Source organism: Notolabrus celidotus, chromosome 23 (assembly GCF_009762535.1).
Source record: "Notolabrus celidotus isolate fNotCel1 chromosome 23, fNotCel1.pri, whole genome shotgun sequence".
NCBI classification, from domain to species: domain Eukaryota; kingdom Metazoa; phylum Chordata; class Actinopteri; order Labriformes; family Labridae; genus Notolabrus; species Notolabrus celidotus.
The window spans coordinates 13,743,971-13,765,666 of NC_048294.1; the positions used below are offsets into that span (position 1 = coordinate 13,743,971).

The 21,696-nt window shown below is 37.9% G+C and overlaps 1 protein-coding gene across 1 annotated transcript in view; it reads right to left on the reverse strand.

Moving 5' to 3' along the window:
- The window catches only part of LOC117807432 (phospholipid-transporting ATPase ABCA1-like), a 255,352-nt gene that overhangs the window by 99,151 nt on the left and 134,505 nt on the right, over positions 1 to 21,696 (reverse strand). Inside the window, 7 exon segments of the mRNA XM_034676741.1 lie at positions 2,093 to 2,220; positions 7,775 to 7,914; positions 8,508 to 8,540; positions 8,720 to 8,827; positions 10,681 to 10,729; positions 13,076 to 13,278; positions 20,143 to 20,221. Coding sequence (XP_034532632.1) covers positions 2,093 to 2,220; positions 7,775 to 7,914; positions 8,508 to 8,540; positions 8,720 to 8,827; positions 10,681 to 10,729; positions 13,076 to 13,278; positions 20,143 to 20,221 — 740 coding nt within the window.

The following is a 21,696-nucleotide window of genomic DNA, read 5'->3' on the forward strand; positions in this document are numbered from 1 at the left end:
GGATACAGAGAGAAAACATAAGTTTTCTGTTTTAGTAAAAGTTCATAAGCAGAATAAGTTTGGAGGAAAAGCAACATAGTGTACTTCTGAAATACCTAGAAAACAAGTTTTGTTTATTTCTCACAGAGTTAACATTCAGCTAATTAACAAAGTGTTAAGTCTTTATGGATGCAGCAGTGATGCTCACTGTAGGTGAAGCTGCATAAGCAATGGGCTTTGTAATATAATGTGTTTTCTTTATGTATTTTTTTAAACAAATTGAGAATAATCTAACTCATTTTTATTGTGTAATTCTGACTGTATCTACTTTACTGCTGCTGCTATCAGATATTGTCTTAAACCATAATCAGCATAGGTCTTAATTAACCATTAACTACTGTTAAACGGAGATATAATCATATTGTGATTTAACTTGGTGGGGCACCATTTTTAACTCATCATGAGGAACAATGCACAATCAACCCACTGTGGTAATTAAAACATGTATTAATGACATTAAATAATACTAGATATTAACAGTGAATTAACCAATGAATTAATATTAACCGTCCTGTTATGTTCGTTTCTCTGGAACAGCAATAATGTTCCTGGGTCAATTTGACCTGGGGCATATTCAATTATACACATTTTTTAATCTCATTATTAGCTCCATTACTAACCATTTAAATCAAAATTTGGGCCATTGGTGTTCTTTAATTCTCACAGATCATAGTTCAATGAGGATTACTCACTCTTTTTTAATTAAAATTTATATTAAAACGTCTTTTAATATACATTGGAAATACCTAAATATAAATACAATAGTTTTACATTTTGAATTTTTTTTATTTTACTTTACATTTTGATTTTTTTTTTTTTTTTATGAAGTGTTGTTGATAAATTAACATGACACATCTTCTGTCACATATTGCCCAGATTTGTATGCTGTATTTAGCTAGTTTGGAGGGCATATATTACCTAAAATTGACTTCAAAAAGGGTTAATTTGACCCGCAACATAACAGGAGGGTTACTTCAGATATTACTTAGACTATTAATGATATACTCTCTTCCTGAACTGATGATATAGTATTCATTAATGCAGGAATGAGTCATACATGAACTCATGATTATCCAAGCAAGAATTAAGCATCAATAAACGCTTATGGTGGAACAGTATTGTAAAGTGTTACCAGAAGGTTGGCTTGGAACATGTTAAAAATACACTTTTGAACATTTTTAAGTGTTTTGAACAAATGCAGATAAACTTAAAACTGGTTGAATTAATGATGGAATTAAATATTCTGTATTGTTTATATACAATAATAGGCTCCAGCCTATTATAGCTGAAGTTAGAAAGCAATGTTGAGCGTCCTTGCTTATGTATTAACACATTTCATCCATTTAAATATATAACAAAATATGTGTTCAGCTAATGTCATTAACTTTAAATGTTCACAATAATTCAGCTATAAAATAAGTTCCTTTATTTCTCTTTATTTGAAATCCTATGCTTGTTAAAGGAGATTCTTTTAAACAAGCCATTCAGAGAGCTGCAGACAGATCTTGCGTGTTGTGTTGATTTTATGTGTCCACATCCTCTACAATAAGTCACGTTTGTTCTCAGCGGGTGTTGAAGTCCACCAAGGCTGTGGCTTGTCACAGAGTACGTCTGCAGATTCTCAATGACAGAAAAGCGAGCTGCTGCCAAGAAGGGGACAGTGCCCAGATCGATGACCTCAGCAGCAGAGCAAAATAAAAAACTCCTGGCCATCAAAGAGCAGCAGAGGCAGAGAGACATCTTTTTTCCTTGGGTTTTCTGTTTCTGAAGTTTGAGTTTCTTAAAGCCTGTTGTTCCTCTTCCTGGCTATTGTTGTACTTGCTACTTTGACTATTTCTAAATAATTCACACAAACTCTGCCTCTAAGAACAGTGCACTTTCAACATTTTCTGGAGGACTCTTCCTTAAAAAACATGACCACAACAGCATTTAGATAACTTAAATTTTACTATAACTGTTGTAAATCTTTAATACAGTCTGCACTGTTTTAGATTCAAATGAAATTACCTTTTAAAAATAAAACTACTGTCATGCCATATCATAATGTGTTTACCTGTAGAAGGTGGTTTGAGGCAGACCGTACATCCATGGTTGCAGCTCCAGACTTGGATATTCATTGAACGGTGGAACGATGAGTGAGAAGATGAGAGACAGGCACACGAAAACTGCAGGCAAGACCACCTAGGAGAAAAAAGTTAGACAGTAAATGATACTATAGCTCATGAAGTGCTCCTGTTAATGACTGTTATGCTGCTACATTAAGAATCAGGAGTAGAATAATAGAATAATTTGTCTTAATTAAAGTAATAAAACTCGCCTGAGGTTAAATGTTACATACATTTATTTAAAGGAGCAATAAAAGCATAGCTATTTATCGGGAAGTAATTAACTTCAATGTTGTACACTTCTACAGAGAGGGCCTCATTTAACAAAAGCTCTGAGGAGTAAATCCCTTATTAGAATCTACAGACTGAATATTCAGTAAGATGCTGACATTCTGGTGCTTTCCTAACTTCTGCTTCCAGGTATTATTAAATTACATGTATACCATCTTATAAATGGAGTTGCCTTCTTGTCAATGTGTTATTACAGGTGGAAAGAACACAATGTCAAATTCTGATTTGATTTAGGTAACATGTTGATAGGAGCACACTCATCCACAGCAATAATAACCTGCCTTTATGCACAGGTATTAAAAGACACACCTGTCACTTGTTTCATTGTGTAACAGAGTAGCTTTGAGAATAAAGTCATAGTCTAATTGTACTGATTCTGTACTGGTTCTCCTTACTTTTAAATGCGTTCATCTCTATTTATTGTTCTTATTTTCTTCTAATGCATATGTGGCTTTTATGTATTCTTTGATCTGTTTATACTGCTTTTATCTCTTGTGAATCTTTGATCTTTTTTGCTGTTTGTATCTCTTTTGCTTGCTATTTTAATTCACCTTCAATGGCTTTTATTGCTTTGATCTATTTTATTGTTATATGTTTATACTGCTTTTATCTCTTCGATAGTTTGTTTCTCTATTTGCTGTTTTTACCTCTTTTTCTGCTTTGAAGTCTTTTTATTGTTTCTATCTCTTGATGTCTTACATCATTTTACATCATTGGTCTTCTTGATCTCAGTTCATGTTGTTGGGTTCCTGTCTTGCTTCAGTTCCTGTCTTGCTTTGGTTCTTATGGTGTTTTGGTTCTTTTGTTGATTGGGTTCTCATGTATGTTTTGCTTTTATGTCACAGCACTTAAACCCTCATTTTTTTTATTTTTTTTTTACGATTTTTTTTTGGCTTTTTTGCCTTTATTGGATAGGACAGCTGAAGAGAGAAAGGAAATGTGGGGAGTAGAGAGTGTGGGAAGACATGCAGTGAATGGTCGACCGGTCGGGAGTCAAACTGGCAACCTCTGCGACAAGGACTATAGCCTCTATACGTGGGACGCTTAGACCGCTAGGCCACCAACAGTTTTGAAGGTCCTGTATGAATAGTTCTTGTTTTGATGACAGCATACTTTGAAAAGTGTTAGTGTTCCAGATATTAATTGTAGTGTATATTTTATTTCCACTACTGACACTACTAAAAATCAGAAAATGAATCAGTCAGCTCTTGTTTTACATCCAGCTCAAGTTCAGAACTGCTGAAGTCTTTCTTACAGATTCTTGTTGTTTTGGGATTTCAAATTAAGAAACCCCTACGTCTATATTTGACTTCAATTCTGTGTGAAAAAAATTAAAATAGGAATAATTTATCTGTAATGCAGAGAGGGATATTTTAGAGCCCTAGATACTCTCTGTTTGTTACATGAAAATTACTTCACTGATTCTTCATTTTTGAATCAGATGGATCATACGTCTTATGTCTTATTTTGTCTTGATTTGTACCCTTCTGTCTTCTCTTGTCTTTATTTAGTTGACTTGCTGTATTTTTTATGTTGCTGTGAGGTTGTACTTTAATGTCGTGTTACTGCTCTTATGATTAGTCCTGTTGTAATGTTGCGAGTATTTTTGCCTCTATTAGAAAAAATTAATTAATTAAAATAAAAATAATAGAGTGTACATGGCACTGCAGTGTAATGTCCTTCAAACAGGTATTGGAGGACTATTTACCCACAGTATGCTAATAACATGATGGCCTAACTCATGAGGTCGTGGCACACATCATTTTGAGAACACTGGTGTGGGTTCAACCCTGCAGTGTAAGATTAAAGTTTCATGACTCTGGCGTTGACTTTTCGAGGAACTTTCTCTCAGAACACATTTCAGAGAAAAGGTTGGAAGACATTGTGTTAACTGTAGAAACAGGCCTTGTTCACTTTGTGCTCAATGTAATGATACAAAATACAAGAACAGGATTATGGTTGATCAAATTACAGCTGGTCTCATTGATATGAAAGAAATTATTCTGTACCCTGCAAGGATGAAAGATGCATGTTAATAAGTTTAAGCATGACAGCACAAGATTCAATGCAAGATCAATTTCATCATCCTTTCCCACACTGTCATTACGTGCTACAAAATGACTGATGAAATCAACAACGAGGCCGGGCCACTGCAATAACATGCACATTAATATGCTCCACACCAACTTGTTTGGGCTCTTCCGCACGCTGTATGAGTTTGATTAAACACTTCCTACACCACCACCATCGTGTGGACACTCAGATGTAATTAGTTTCTTGCTATTCTCTTGTCTTTTTTTGTGTTATTTTTTAAAAACCAGACGCTGCCAAGCCTTCCCTTATCCTCCTAACCCCCCCACCCCCACCAAATCCAATCCTCTTTTCTCCGTCATGTAATTCTCTTTTTATTTCATTGTTAGAGCTGACAAAAAGGTCAGCGGGGGGAAAAAAATGCTCGATATCTTTAATGTTTAATCACTTGTAGGTTGGGGCGCTCTTGGCAGCAAGGGGGAGGTTTTGCGTGCACTTGATTAATTGCAGAGTGTGCAATTTGCCAGGCCAATTCAAGATGCTACAATTGAAAATCCTGAATTTACTGCGCCGTTCTGCAGCCATGGAAATAAAGAGAAGATAAAGACCAAGCGATGAGACTGAAAAGCTTAATGGCAGAGTGCAAAAGACAGAGCTGTTCTTCTTATTTCTGTTGCTCTCTGTCTCTGTTTCTCTCTCTCGACAGTAATTGCAGGTGACAGCTGGTACTTCTTCCATTGAGAGAGAATAGGCACGGAAAAAGTGGAGAAGTCATCATGTTCACAAAAGCCGAAGCACTCCCATGAACAATGCATGAGTTTATCTCAAGTTTGGTGGGATTTAAAGAAGCGGACAGGATTATACCCAAACAGGGTGTAAACACCAAAACACTATTAAGCTGTGTTTTATTTCCTACAAGTCAAACGGCTCATTAGACTGAGTTTGTTTGCTTTAGAACACATTCATTCAACCTGATTTTATTTGTGAATAATAGCTTTCTTTCCACACCTCACATTGCGGTGGATAATAGCATCACCTTGCATATTTTTACTGTTTATTTGGTCTATTCTTTTCACAATAATCCCACAAATTCTGAATAAATGTGATTTTATTTCAGGCAGTTGAATTAAATGCACAACAGAGAACAAATATAAAACATAAAGGAGCAATAATTAGATTGAGAAACAACAGAAATAATCCACATTGTTCATCCTCTGCAGTTTAAAAGGAGAGTTGCTTTCAGTTTCAATCCAGCCCTTCCGACTTGTCCACTGCGACACAACCAATCACAGCTTCTCCCTGATTCTGACATTGCCAAGACTCGCCTGTCCCCAACTTTCATTCCCATAAATCATTCCTTTTGTACAACATGCCATAATCTCCTTTCTATTCCCCTAACCGCTTGTATTGGAGGAGATTACCTCACCACACAATCATATCTGCTGACAATGGGAGCTGTTGACATGATGGGGGGAAAAAACCTCCAGCCAAACGAATAAAGAGGAAGAGGTAGGAGGTGCGCCCTTGCAGACAATGAGCACCCTTGTACGTACACACTCGTCCTCCCATCCCGCTCTGCGTCCCCGCTAAAGAGGGACGTCCAGGACTGACAGTGACTAATGGGGACTGGTGCTGCAGCAAATTACAAGAAGAGCCTGCACACCTAACAAAGGTGAAACACTGCTCTCTCTCTCTCTCTCTCTCTCTCTCTCACTCTCTCTCACACATACACACACTTTTTCTTTCTTTCACCCCTTTCCATCTATCTCACTCTTTTATTACTATTCCTCATTGTCTCTCACTCTTTTTTCCTCTCTCTTGTACTCTTTTCTAGATATCTCCTACTCTCTCTCTCTCTCTCTCTCTCTCTCTCTCTCTCTCTCTCTCTCTCTCTCTCTCTCTCTCTCTCTCTCTCTCTCTCTCTCTCTCTCTCTCTCTCTCTCTCTCTCTCTCTCTCTCTCTCTCTCTCATCCTCACTCACTCTTGTCTTTCTCACCTTTTCTCTCACCCTTTTTCACTCTCTTTTATTTCCATTATCCCTTCTCCCCTGCTCTTTTCTCTCTTCCGGCCTTTCTCTCAAACAATTTTTTCTCTTTTCTTTCTCTCACTCTTTTTCCTTCTCTTACTGTTTTTTCCCTTTCATTCTTTTTCCTTCCCCTAATTTTTCCTCTCTTTTTTTACTTTTACCCTCTCGTATTGCTTTTCATCTTTTTCTTGTTATTCTGTTTTTACTTTTTTCTTTCACATTATTTTTTCTATTTGTCTTTTTTCCTACATTCTCTCTGTCTTTTTTCTTACATTCTCTCTGTCTTTTTTCTTACATTCTCTCTGTCTTTTTTCTTACATTCTCTCTGTCTTTTTTCTATTCCTTTTGAATTCATTTACTCCAACTTTTTCTCACTCTCACTTATTCCTTTTTTTCCCTCCTTGCTCTTTTCGCTTTAACCCCATCTCGTTCTTTTTTCTCCCACTCTTTATTTTCTCTCTCTCTTCTTGTCACTTTTTCCCCTTCATCCTCCCTCTCTGTTTTTAAATCAGTCAAACATGAGCCCACCTGGGTGGATGAGCATCACTTTTATCTCCCTCACTTCTTTGTATTTCAGTGTGATGTCAGCTGTCATATCTGATGTCACCACCTGATGTTTACGTACACATCATGAAAAGATCTTTAAGTGTGTGTCAACATCATTCACACTAAAAGACACTTTTTAGAGCTCGATGGAACAAAAATGAAGTCTCTTCTAAATTGCCTCTTATGAAAATTGGTTGTGACTTCTTTAACTTGCATTTATTCATTGGTTCTGACTTTTCAAATTATGGTTATGAGAGACAAAATGATACAGATGTAGGCTTAATGTGCTGATGGCTGTGTGTCATCTCTTAATTGTTACGCGATCACTTTTAATGCATAGCTAACAAAAGCACATGATTAGCACGCGGCTAAATGAAGGAAAAACAAATCAGGGATGTCACTTTGCCTTTCTGGTGCCAATCACGGCGATCAGGTGGAACTGATGAACACCTTTTTTACCCGCTCCATGGATAATGCTGCACACTTTTCTCAAAGTCTTTTATAAAACCTGTCTGCTGTGTCTATTCCTTCCCCCACAAATCCCTCGATTATTGACTCCACCATGATGGATGACCTGACGTCTCCCTCCTGATTCTAAATTAGCTTTCTCTATCATATCTGTCATTAAGTGATATTGAAAGCCAACATGTATTTCTTAAATCCTGCCTTGATCCTCCCATGCACCCCTCCCAGTGTAACCCTTCAATTCATCAATATGACAGACTGAGGCCATTACCTGGGCAATGAGTCCCTTGCGGCTCCTCCGGGCGTTGTGGAAGCGCTTGATAAAGAGCGCCAGGAACTGCCTCCTGATCAGCTTCCAACCGGTGATGACTGTGGATCCTCTCCCATTGACGCTGGCATTCCTGTTAAGGTCTGGACATTAAGTCTGGGTGTTATTTATCATCTGTGCATATGTAAGAGAGCTGCTGAGCACGCTTTCCAGCACAGCTAATGGCCTGATCAAATGTTACTCAAAGCTGTCAGCTGCTCGTTCCTCAGTGCACCAATTTTTAAAATATGTCATAAATCTGGAAACAGGAACACGGGCGAATCAGGAGGAAAAAGGTAATAACTAAGAGCTTGGTTGACATCGAGGTTTAAAGTCCCCCAATAAAGAAACTAAGCATTCCATTTTCACTGTCGTCACAGAAATAATAAAGCGTATCCTGATTGAAAACCATTTTCATGCTGAAAACATTGTATAAAAGAGAATTTCTTTCATAAGGCCAAATTGAAAAAGGTGAATAGACAGGTAAGATAATGCTGTATGGAATGGCTGGAAATTCTGAGGACGGAGCTTTTGTTTGTGTCCTCTTTTTAGAGCCGCCACTGAGGCGAAACAGTCAATTTGAAGGCGCACTAAATTAAGTTATTAACTGGGAAATAAAAAGTGTGTGAGGGAAAACAGACGTTTGCAGGTGTAATAAGAGGTGACTTTTCTGGTGTACAGACAAGATAGAACATACCTTCAACTTTACTTTTGAATTTCTCCTTTGATTCTGCAGGAGAATCAGAAAAAAACAAGCAGGAATTAAAGTTAATTTCACACTTTATGTTTGATGAAAACTCAAAATATGACTTATCAGCCAGCTCTCTGCTTCGTAAAGCTAAATCATGAATGTTTCATTAAGCTTCCTTCAAAAGAGAAGAACTGGATGATAAATCCAGAGAGACTCACCCGTCATTCCAGAGTCTTGTTCTGTTTTAAAGTGGACGCTGCTGATGCTGTTCCGCTTGGATTCGCGGGAGCTTCTCTTGCAGTCTCTCACCGACAGCTCCTTTGTTGCTGTGGGAATACAAATAAGATATGTTGTTTTGGCCTGACCCAATTTGGGGTTATAAATAACAATAAGAATAGCTACCTGCCATGAAAAAAAGCTGCATTATTCCCCGTAAAAGCACAAAACCCCAGGTGTTTAAAGGAGATCCAGATTTTTACATTTAAGTAGAGATAGAGTAAAGTGAGATAGATACAAAGGAAACTAAACTTGTTGTAAGGCAGTGGAAGTTATATCCAGTGAGGTCAGCTGATGAGTTGGATGGGAAACAATAATGTTCTGTTTCAGTGATGAGGTTAACATTATAACTATTCTTTTACTTTTGGGGGTCATATTCATGAACTGACAGAAATGTGTCTCACACGTCTTTATTCTAGACTTATATTATTTTGCAACACTTGGCATGGCTCATCATGTTGTGGGTAAAGGTCCCGCCTGACCCTCTTTCCCTCACTCTCAGTCTTCAAGCGATAACTAGAAGTATCATCTTTCATGATTGTGTCATTTTTAAGTACCAACATGCTTCTCTACCTACATGTAGTGTTTATTTTTGTTTGTTTTGATTGTTTGTCTGTGTTTATTTTTATTAAAGTGTAGTATAGTGACAAAATAATAATAGTAATAGTAGCATTAGTAGTAGCTGTCTTTGTTGTAGTTGCTATGTCACTATTGTTATTATGGTATCTAATAGTGACAATAATAGTGACATGATAACGATTAATATTATTATGGTATCATAATAACAATGAAAACTATTTTTACTGTTATTACTACTATTATTATTAAGTCACAATTATTATTATTATTATTATTACTATTATTATTATTAGTAGTATTATTATTATTATTATAGTATATCATTAATAACAATAACAATAATTATAATTTTAATTTTAATTCTAACACTAATAATAATAACAACAACAAAGATAATAACAACCATAATAATAATTATTATTATTATATAATAAGTTTAATTATATATTATAATAATAATTATTATTATTGTTATTATATCACTGTTATTATCATTGTTATTGTTGCTATCATTATTGTTGCTATTGTTATTGTTATTATTAGTGTTAGAATTGTTATTGTTATTATTATATTTTTGTTTGTATAGCACTTTTCAATACAAGCAACAAAGTGCTTGACAAAAGCAACAAACAATAAAAGTAGAGAGTCCTTAAAAAAAATCAGACAATTTAAGCAGAATAGTGAAACATTAAATATTAGAGCAAATTCACAAAATAAAAGCTTCATTGTAAACGTTTGTCTTAAGTAGTGCTATGCAATGTAATGTAACATAACCTAATATGTCCTCACATAACATACCATTCTGTAACATAATGTAATTTTAGATAACACACTGTCATGTTTTATTTTGTGTGGTGTGGTTAGGTTTTGTATGGTAATAACATGTTAATAATGTGTTATAAGTTCCTCTTTGTTGAGGTAGTTTGTTATGATTTCTGGGACAGCTGCTTTTAACATGTTAAATACATAATCTAGTTCTGTTCTATGTAACAGATGTCCAAGCAATGTAGACCTGAATGAAATTGCCTCTTTAGTGTTGTCTAGCATTCACCAGCAACATCATCATTTAGCAACATCATTGCGATGCAGATTTGCTTCCTGTGGCTGCCAGATTCTGGCCCCAAAGAGACACAGACCGAGGGAAGGAAGGGGAGCTTGATGATTTTGTTTTCTGCAATGCAATGATGGAGTCAAGCACAATGCCAGCAGCGGTGGCATGATTGTTGCTCCATAAAATTATAATGGACACGTGTTGGTACAAAACAAACACAGAGCACTGTTAGACAGAGGACCATCCTTGTGTTTTCAGTGAATGACAACTTACTTGTTATTTCTGTGTCCACTCCAGTTTCTTCAGCCACTTTGAGGAATATCTATGAGACAAACAGATTATGCATGAATTAAGTATCTCACAGACAGTATAAATTCAGAATGCTGCAAGGAATGATTGCTAAAAGCTGCTATGCTATGACAGCTTTTTGTTCTGCATGTAATAACAAGTTGAAATTCACTCAGCAAGTGGAGACAGATATGATGCAAAGGCAACTTATCCCTGTCAAGTTCCCGCTTCAAATCAGATCAGGGTTATGCCTCCAAAGAGACCCTAACTTTTATTCGAGCACCTGCCAAATGGCCTCTAAAGGAGCTCTGCCCTCTTTGACTTCATTTATTAATTCAGGCCACATGTCAGAGTAAATAAATCTCAATACTTGTGAAACATTTCTTAGTCATCCCCTCTTGTTTCACTGTGAAGTGGGTGTTAAATGTTGTTTCAGCATCTGCCCTCTATCTGGGAGAGACTGCACAACATATCTACATACTGAATATGGCTTATACGGGGGACTATATTAATTAAAATCACACTAAATAGAGCGACTGCTGTTATAGAACACTCAAGAATACAAGCACTAAAACAGACTTTCTATAACAACAACTACAGCAAATTGTATTATATGACTAAGTTCTATTAAAATAATTTAAAAAAAGGCATCTATCAGCCCTTAAAAAGAAGAAAAAACTCCTCCATGAAGTGAAGAACAAGTGTGGTCGGACTTCAAAAGAAAACATGGACGTATGAAATGACCTTGTTGTGTTTGAATTGTAGAAATTCAAAAGGAATTATTTACTTTGCCTGCAGGCCATGAGTATGTGATTCATGTCTGAGTTACAAGAAGAGCATTAACCAACAGTCACTCAACTTCATGAGCCAAGACTAGTCCTCATGCCAAACTTACTGTGTGAGTCATTTATTCAAGAGGAGGAAGAGTGTGTTCTGTGTGTCTATGATGACACTGACAATGACCCCAAACTAAAGCTGAACAGAGAAAATGTAAAAAAAAAAAAAATGAAAAAGTTGTCTAACTTTGAGCGAAATGTTAATTGATTATTTCCTTATGGCTAAATTTGCTGCTGTCTGTATGTATGACCAAATATGGTATTACACAGCTAACAGCAAACACCGTATTACATGTTTTCAAAGATCTAGCTCTTCATATTTAGGAAGCTTGTGTAATTTTGCCAAATTTCTCACTGATATTGCATTAATGTTTTTAGATTTCAATAAAGGTAACCAGGAAATTAGCAGTTACCTTTACCCTCCTGTTATGTTGCGGGTCAAATTGATCCCTTTTTTTGTCATGTAAAACTATTGTATTTATATTTAGGGCTTTCCAACATACATTTAAAAAAGTTTTAACATTCATTCTAATGAAAAACGAGTGAGTTATCCTCATTGAACAATGATCTGTGACAATTAGAGAACACCAATGGGCTAAATCTGGATTTAAATGGTTACTAATGGAGTTAAAAATTAGATTTAAAAAAATCTGATTGGGATTTTTTGGGGTTCTGACACTTTTGGATGATTGAATATGCCCCGGATCAAACTGATCCAGGTACATTATTGCTTTTCCAGAGAAATGAACATAACAGGAGGGTTAATCAACAGAGGGATATCATCATTATGAAGCTATTTCACCAATTGTAGCGGAAAAAACGCAACATCTATGACACCAATATGATGCAAACTTTTGAAATATGCAGAGTGTAAAATCTAGCAGAGATTAAAGCCATTTTGCAATGTTTAAATATTTTTTTGTTGCTATAAGGCTGATCTGAATTTGAACACGGCCACATGTGGTCCGTCTAATTTTGCTGTTCATCAAAAATTCATCATGAACAAAACATCATCTAACGACTCTGGATACAGTCACTGCTTTGATTTTAAAAAAGGACTTGTGCACAATGACGCGGACGCTGTGAGAAACATTAACTTGAAAGTGAAGCAACCTTTAAGGAATAAGAGTAAGACACAAAAATAGATGAAGGAATTTTAAAAATGGCATTGGAGCTTCCTGTACAAAATGTTTTTTTCCACTCTGTTCCTGAGGCTGAAAAACAGAGGGGAAAAACAAGTCTTCATACTTTTACTGGGGAAAACGTAAAGTGGCTTGTTTTTGTGCTGCCTTCGTCCAAATCTGCAAAACATTCTGCCAAATTTGAGTTTGAGTTGACTTTTTGAGAGGCAGAAAACAGATCTAGTGAAAATACAGAGCAGAAATGCTGTAAAGTGTCTTTGAAGCATTGAAAAAACCTAGGAGAAAAATAAGCGCCTTGTTGTCTGTCTGTGTACTTTTATGTTCCTGTGTGTGTAGGCCGTCTCTCATAATGTGCGCATGCTTGTGTCTCCGACTAGCATGTCAGTCCCACGCTTGGCATACCTCCTCCAGCGTGGTGTCAGAGATACCGTAGCTGGTCAGGCCGAGGTCAGCCATGGACAGGTCGAGCTCTTGGAAGAGCCGTGCAAAGGTTCCATCTCTGGCTCCTCTGTAGGGCAGAATGTAGGTGATCTCCTGACCGATGCTCTCCAAGAAGGCTGCCTCAGGGACGTGGCGCTGCACCAGTTGACCCAAAGCTGTCAAGTCTGCCAGAGAAAAAAAGAAAAGAACATTTACTCAGAAAACAAACACTCAAATGACTGACGTTTGTGAAAAATCCATGTCACTGCTTTGTCTGTTTTATAAAGTTTGTGTTAGAGTGATCTCACAGACAGAATACATAAGCAATGAGCGCTACTGGCTGCAAATTAATGCAGTTTATAAATGACAGAAACTTTCTAGGGTGTCAAAACAAGACTTGTCAAATATGAAGTACTAAAAATGCATGGGGCAATTTCTATTCATTGACATTTGTTAACGCAACAGGTACAAGAGCTTATAATGATTGACCTACAGTCAGATTTGAAACCCAGAGCTGCCACAAGCTACAAAGAGTTAGCAGCAGGGGCCAAGAGACATGGAGGGTAAGTAAAGAGAGCCGTGTTAATGACATGGGAACATATAGGAGTTATTTTCGCTTCATTTCTAAAGAAACGGATCAACACGTTTACAGCACTGCAGAAATGTGCATGTGCCACATCCTGCCCACTGTGTTTCTCCACTCTTAGTCACACCTGGAGCTGTCACACTGCCTCGGCAACAGACTGCTGCTATTCACAGGTCCGCAAATACCAACAGTATGTTTGAACGGTCCTTTTGGCGTCTCGTAGAGATGCACAAGTGATGCGCCTGTTACTGAGACACAGCCCAGGAGAGAGACAGTGATGGTCCCAACCTGTGGACTGTGGGCTGTGAGCTTAAGAGCACTTCCCAAAAACTGACAATCAGGAAAAATAACACTGGAAGTACACAGGGCGGATTCTCTGCAGGTACTGACACCTAAACGCGTCTCCTGGAGCATGAGGAACAATTTAGAAGATATTGTCCTTTTTCAGCATGCTGCATTTTGAACTACCCAATTGCAAACTTAAGAAACTACCATGCTTTTTTAATCAAAAGTGAAGCAAAATGTGCCTCATTTAAATTTTTCTTTAAAAGTAAACACTGTCATTCCATGGTTCGGGAGCACATTGTTTCATTTTCTGATGAGTCTCAGTTTCACTGTACAGAGGCTTCACTGGCTTTCTTCAGGGGTATGACCCAGTGTGACGGAGTGGCACCGTCACTAACAGCGGGCAGCGCACACACATTGACACCAACACACACATACGCACGCACCAAACTTTTCCCGTTCCTAACAGCACTTCATTCATTCCGGTTCACACGCCAACATCCTTCTTTCCTTCTCCGTTCAGAGTTTCTCAGGGTGCACACTTTGAAGCTAACATTGTTTAGCCATACATTGTCCTTGGCTGTTTCCGAAACGGCCTGCTACATACTACTTACTAATGTAGTAGGCAGTAGGTATTGCCTACTACATACTGCTTTTGAATTTAGTATGTAGTGTGACTGTTCTGTTCAATCTGTGTTGCAGTATGCTGGACCAGACGTCACTGGATTTCCGGATTCGGAAAGCGGAAGTAAACAACGGCGAAGCCGATAGAGAAACTGCTTCTTTAACATCCACTTATGATTTAAAAAGTCAGGAAGTGGTTTATATGTAATTCAGTAACCTTCACAGCACCCAAAAACAGATTTCCTCCCGTCAAGAAAGAAGGAAACAGAAAAAGCGTAACGAGCGCTGTGCATTGTGGGAAACTACGCGAGGCAGACTGGTCCGATGCATACTGTGAAAATGTCCATAATCAGTAGACATCCGGGGAGTTTTGGCATACTGCAGATTTTGCTATTGTTCACTTACAACTTACTACATACTGAATTCTGGCCAAATCAGTACATACTGCTAGTATAGTAGGCGGTTTCGGAAACAGCCCTTGTCTGTGGGTTGCTGCACTTACCGGCTCAAACTCAACCAGTTCATGTCCGGAATGCGCAAACCGAGCGCATCTGGTGCGCATCATATATATGGAGGTATGGTGGCCAGGAGTGGCCACGTGAACGTGTTTAATTTTTCTTTTTGTTTGTTTGAAATTATCTGTTTAAATTGGGTAAGTAAAATGCCTACATATATGTTTGTGTTATTCTTTGGATTGTATGTAAGGTTAATCGCCTTCAAATTACCTTAAAGTAGGAATATAATTGTTTGGGAAAAATTGTGTGATTTCCAACGCCCAGTGGGAGGGGCTACACACTTTAAAAGAGGGCCAGTTTTGGCTCTCTTGGCAGTTGAGCCAAGTTACTGAGCAGGTAACTTCTCTATGTATGTTTTTTTTTTTTAGGAACAACCGCTGTTTTCTTTTGTGTCAAGTGAGTAACTGTAGTACTCAGTAGTGATGGCGAGATGAAGCTTTGTGAAGCATTGAGGCTTTCCTTCCAATTGGTTCACTCATGGGTCGAAGCTTCATGGTGCTCAATTTGCTCCACTGCGTCATCAAGTGGACAATAAATGTCAAATAAACACAGTGATTATAATGACACCATCCCTTTGGTGTGTGAAGCTTTGAATTGAATAAATTAATGAATGATGTTTGTGATGCCAATACATAAATAATAAACTTCTTAATATAGTGTCTGTCTTCATGATACAACGGCCGGGTCAAAAGGGAAAGGTTCTGACTGTGCCCTGCCCCTTATATTTCGAATTGCACACCAAACCCACTAACTGGTTCCTGAATCAGTCACATGGTACAGGCGGCTCGCGAGGCTTCGAACGTCACCACATACGTCATCAACACAAGCCTTGATACGCGCTTCAAGATTTGTACTTGAATTGTATCACAGTTTGAATTTCTGTTATCATGACAACCTTAGTCTGAACCCGAAGTTGATCCAAAAGAAACTTAAATATTGTGGTAGAGTAAAACATTGAAAAGCAGCAGCATAATAAATTGAGTTCACAACATACCTAATGCGATGACCTTTAAACATACCGAAGCAGATCAGTGGACATAATTCTCCTGCCTCATCCATTCTGAAGCCGGGGTCTCAGTGAGAATCAATCAGGACAGTGTTGCAGAACACACCGCATCCATTATTGATCCAGAACCTCTCATACATAATTACTGCAGCTTAACAACCAGCAGCTCGGTGCTTTATGAAGAAGTAAAGGGGATCGGCTTCACACATCACACTGAATTATTTGTGAAATGTGTGTGTGCTCCTGTCTGTTTGCTTGTGTGTGCGGTAATAAAGAGAAATGTGCTGTCAGCAGTAGAAATGTGATTACTTTTATGACATTATGGTGTTGTGTATTTAACCATGATGTGTGTGTATCTATTTTGAAGGAATAGAAAGTAATCTGGAGTTTACCTGATTTTTTTGGTCAACTCCTGTCGTGCATGAGTACTATTGTTTATGAGACCAGACTCAGAATGATTAAAACTGATGTGTTCTGTAAAATATGATGTATTAAACACACTTTTAATACATTATTTTCACATAACTTGGGCTGTGTCCGGTATGCTGATGCAACAGTATAAAATGTGAGATTAAAAAAGCTAAGCTGTTTTAGCTAAAGCTTTATCACAAACATGTACCGTCATGACCCGTAACATCACTCATTACATGTGACCTGATGCAATCAAAACTTCACCCCCAGATAGTGTAATGTAAAGCATGCAGGCCAAGCTGGCAGCCCCACTTTTTAACAGCTTCTCTCCCTCATTAAGTCATAATGAGACATTTAAAGACAGCAGTGGAATACTATTATGCAGATAATCTGGGATCAACAAGAGAACAATTCCTCCTGTCCCCCCCTAAATGTTGTGACTCGTCTCAAGCCTTTTTATAATCGTCTTATGGTATGTCCTTCCCGTTAATGCAATTTCTGAGGTCAACGTTTCATGTTAGATATACTGGAAACCCTCTTTCACTGCTGATTTAAGAGTGCTTGGCTGGTTGCAGTGCTCTCAGTTTTTGGATTGTCATTACCAAGCCTAATCCACACATGGATCACCTCTTGTAAATAAGTAAGTAAGTAAGTAAATTTTATTTAGTATAGCACCTTTCATAGAATAAAATCACAAAGTGCTTCACAGAAAAAATATTCATTTTAAATTAAATCCTAAAAAATATTAAATCATAAAACATTAAAAGAAACAGACAATAGCATAATTAAAACATTAGTCTGTACAAGGTGAGTTGAAGGCCTGTTTAAATAAATGTGTCTTTTCAAGTTTTTTAAAGGCGACAACAGAGACTGAACGAATATTTACAGGAAGAGCGTTCCACAATGTTGGTGCCACCACTTCAAACGCACGGTCACCTTTTGTCTCACCTTAGACGAGTTCGAGAGACAACCAGCAAGCCCTAGTCAGAAGACCTGAGTGACCTACTGGTGAGGTAGGGGTGGAGCAGGTCGGCGATATATTCAGGAGCCTGACCTTGCAGAGCTCTATACGCAAAAACAAGAACCTTAAAATGAATCCTAAATTTAACTGGAAGCCAATGTAGGGAAGAAAGAATCGGAGTGATGTGGGTTGTCCGGCTGGACTTGGTCAACAGCCTTGCAGCAGCGTTCTGGACTAATTGAAGACGATGGATGGACGACTTACTGAGGCAGGTGAAGAGTGAGTTACAATAGTTCAGTCGGGATGAAACAAAAGCATGAATGATCATTTCCAAGATTTCTGAGTTTAGACTGGACAGCAGAAGAGAGGGAACCAATACACTGAGCAACCCTGGAAGCTATAGTATCAGATCCAAAGTAGGTGGGTATATGAATTGAAGGAAGTAATTATCTGCAGGATTGTTTGTCACAAATCATTATAAAAGCAGTTGTGATCACAAGCATGTTAAAAACAGTTTATGAGAGTGTATACTGCTTGTTGTGTCGCTTGTGAATTTGGGGCAACGTTTTGGGAGATTTGGGCAACGTTGAGGCATGCAAATTTGGGGCACAAGAGGCAGGTAAGAAGAAGAAGAAGAAGAAGAAGAAGAAGAAGAAGAAGAAGAAGAAGAAGAAGAAGAAGAAGAAGAAGAAGAAGAAGAAGAAGAAGAAGAAGAAGAAGAAGAAGAAGAAGAAGAAGAAGAAGAAGAAGAAGAAGAAGAAGAAGAAGAAGAAGAAGAAGAAGAAGAAGAAGAAGAAGAAGAAGAAGAAGAAGAAGAAGAAGAAGAAGAAGAGAAGAAGAAGAAGAAGAAGAAGAAGAGTTTCAATAGGGCTTCGCCGCCACTGCGTATCAGTGCTCGGGCCCTAAAAAGTGGGATACAGCTGCACAGAAAATGCGCATTGTTGACTTTGCTGAACACAATGGAAACTGTCACGCAGAAAGACACTTCAGCGCTTGTATTTTCACTTGGGAACCTCCAAATAGTAAATGCGTCTTAAATACAGATGTGACTCATATTCCAGATTCCACAGAAATTGTATTGAATCACTTAAAATGTGTTAACCTTTCAACATCACTGCACAACTGCAGAAAAATTAATGTTTTCACATTTTTCTCACAGAAAAAAAAATACTTCCTCTCTAAGTTCAAATAGCAATCTTGTTACAACTACCTTCTTATTATTCACACAGCATTCATGGGAAAACACACTTTTATCCATTTCAAATCTCATTTGATAAAATATTCCAATTGTAGCATTGTAGCTTTGATTTTAATCTACCATCTGCCAAAGAATATATGGAGCTCTTGTGCTCCTAAATGCTCTTCTATGTTTACCAGCTAATTGGGCAGTGTGTCCTTGTACTGCTCTGTGCTCAGGAGGCAGAGCACTTTACACTTTTAAAGCTTTATTTGGAAAGAAGGATCACCTAGTGTGGCCAAAAATGATGCTAAGTGACAATAAAGGGTGAACTTAAACAGCAAAGTGGCAGCTAAACAAGATGGAACACACTATTAAGGTCAAGCTGAGGAGAGCAACCAACGATGAAGAAAATAAAGCTTCATGTTGTTTTGCTCTTATTTCACAAGAGTGATTAAGGGCATATAAATATAATATATAATAATATACAACAATATCATTATGATATAAAAGAGCTTATTGACATGAGAGACCCTTATAATAATGGCTGAGCTGCTTCGATGTGATGTTTTCTGGTCTGGATCAGTCATGTCTGTGTTGCTCGTTCTGTCTTATCACCATAAAACAAGCATCCAAACCGTGACAGATGATGGCTGCAAGTTAATCTGACATTGATTTTAAGGGGTCATCCATGCTGTTGTGTATTATGTGTGTGAATGCTAATGTTTTAGAGAACCTATCCATATGTGTGTGTGTAAGTAGAAAGTTGTGATTGGAGACTATACCTTGTGAATGGAGGCACTAAAGACATGAGTTTTTTGACTCTCTCTAAAAAAAAATGCACTGCTATGCAGGAGCTTTTATCAAGGTTATCATTCATTTAAAGAAATAATCTCTGAAATATCATGTTAAAAACACTTCAGCGTTGGGGCGCTGGTGGCCTAGCAGTCTAAGCGCCCCACATACAGAGGCTATAGCCCTCGTCGCAGAGGTATTCGGCTTGATTCCCGGCCGCGACCATGTGCTGCATGTCTTCCCCCACTCTTTGCTCCCCATGTTTCCTGTCTCTCTTCAGCTGTCCAATCATAGAGACAAAAATGCCCAAAAAGCATAACTAAAAAAAACAAAACACTTCAGCGTAGTTTAATCACATACTGTATATTTGATTTTCCATGTTGAGTTCTTGTTGTGCTTTAAACTCTGTTGAATGTTCTGCCCCTCTAAAGAATCCTGTCCTCTCTGTTGTGCTTTTATTGAACTTGGATTTTTCAGAGTACTTTAACAATAGCATTTCGAGGCTCCTCTTAGCAGGAACATGTTTAAAAAAGCATCTGTGAGCTAATGGATATTGACAAGTGTTGTGAATATTGTTTGCCTGTTGTGATGCCTTGAGGATTGCTCTATTGATGCTGAATTGGAGTTTGAAAAATGAAGTTAAGGTGCTCATCTTTAAACAGGACTGGTAGAAGCGGACAAACTCTTACCTGAGGGATCTGAGGTGTCCAAACTTTGGCTGCCGATGCTGTCATCAGGGCTGCTTCCCCTCGAAGGCAAGTCTTCTTTCTGTTGATCAGAATTGGATTAGAAAGGATTTAATATGCCCTCCACAAGTTTCTATTTAATTGTATATGTGAGGCGACAGGTAATGGGGTCAAGCTGTAATAAACTCATAAAGTCAAATTCAAAGCACACAAATGGAGAATATATTCTAATTTCACAAAGGGCTGACTTAACCTCTCTGCATTTTTCATGTATTAACCAAAGTGTAATCAAACTGAATGAGATCAGGATGATCAAACTTCGTCTAGCTCCGTTTCCGTGTTATATTGCCTGTGTAATTGCAAAATCTTCCACTGAATTACAAAGTCGTCATCTTGGAGAGGCACCCATTCCGCCTAGCCCACAAAGGTGTTTGCAGGTTTATTTATTTATTTCAAACAAATGACTGTGCTCACCTCAAAGAGCTTGCAGACTAATGGTAATTGCTCTAGCCCTGCTGGCATCAGTGCATCTTGTTCATTTGCTCCTATTGATTAAAACTAAATGTGCGAGGCACCATTGGCGAGCAAATGCGAGAATCACCCCTCTCCCCGGTGACAATTAGTATCATCCAGCACGTAGGCGTTTGCCAATTCTCATGCTGGGAGAGACTAAACACAGATCATTATAGGGGGAGGGTGGTGAGAGAGAAAGAGGGCACAGAGGAGAGTCAGAACGGGCCGTGTTCAATAATAGACTGGAGGGAGGTTACTGTTTGTCAGAGGGGCTCACATCTGAACTCCTATTCTTCATTCATACAGGCAGAAAAATTATCCGCTTTCCATTACTCCAGATAAATGATGTTAAGGTCTTCTAATATGGAGAACAGCAAGAGTTAGTACATGGCCATGCAAGGGCCCAAATCATGTTTACCTAAAGATAATGAGATCACACAGACAATTATAGGTGAGTCAACAATCTTGTGCACTCATCAAATATCCTTGAGGGTAACAAAACATTAGTTTTTGATCGGTTGCTCTTAAGTCTTAGGATGTTTCAATTACTAACCCTTTCAAAGTTTGCATTTTTTTCCCCAATTTAGTCACTAGTTGCTTATTTATACACTCATAATGGAGAAACTTTTGATCAATCTGAAGTCATGTTTCTGCCAACTGGTTACATTTAAGTCCAATATTCAAATTGTGCCTTAAAATCTTCTAAGTGAATTATTTGGCTCATGTTTTGATAATTGTAAACTTTTTAGAATATGGAGTCTATAGTTTGGGGTTAGGAAGTTAGCATTAAGATTTGTTGAGTTGAACCAAGCAGTTAAATTGAAGTTAGTACAGCAAAACAACCCACTAAAGCAGTTGTTTTCAAAGTGGGGTCCTGGGACCCCTGGGGGTCCGCGAACCATAGCGTGGGGGTCCGTGAAATAATTTGAATACATTTCTAATAAACTGTGTCATTACAAAACAGCATATACACCATTGTTATGATACCATTTGGTGGCTCGAAGGGATATGTGAGTCTTGCTACTGTTCATTTTCTGAAAGCGT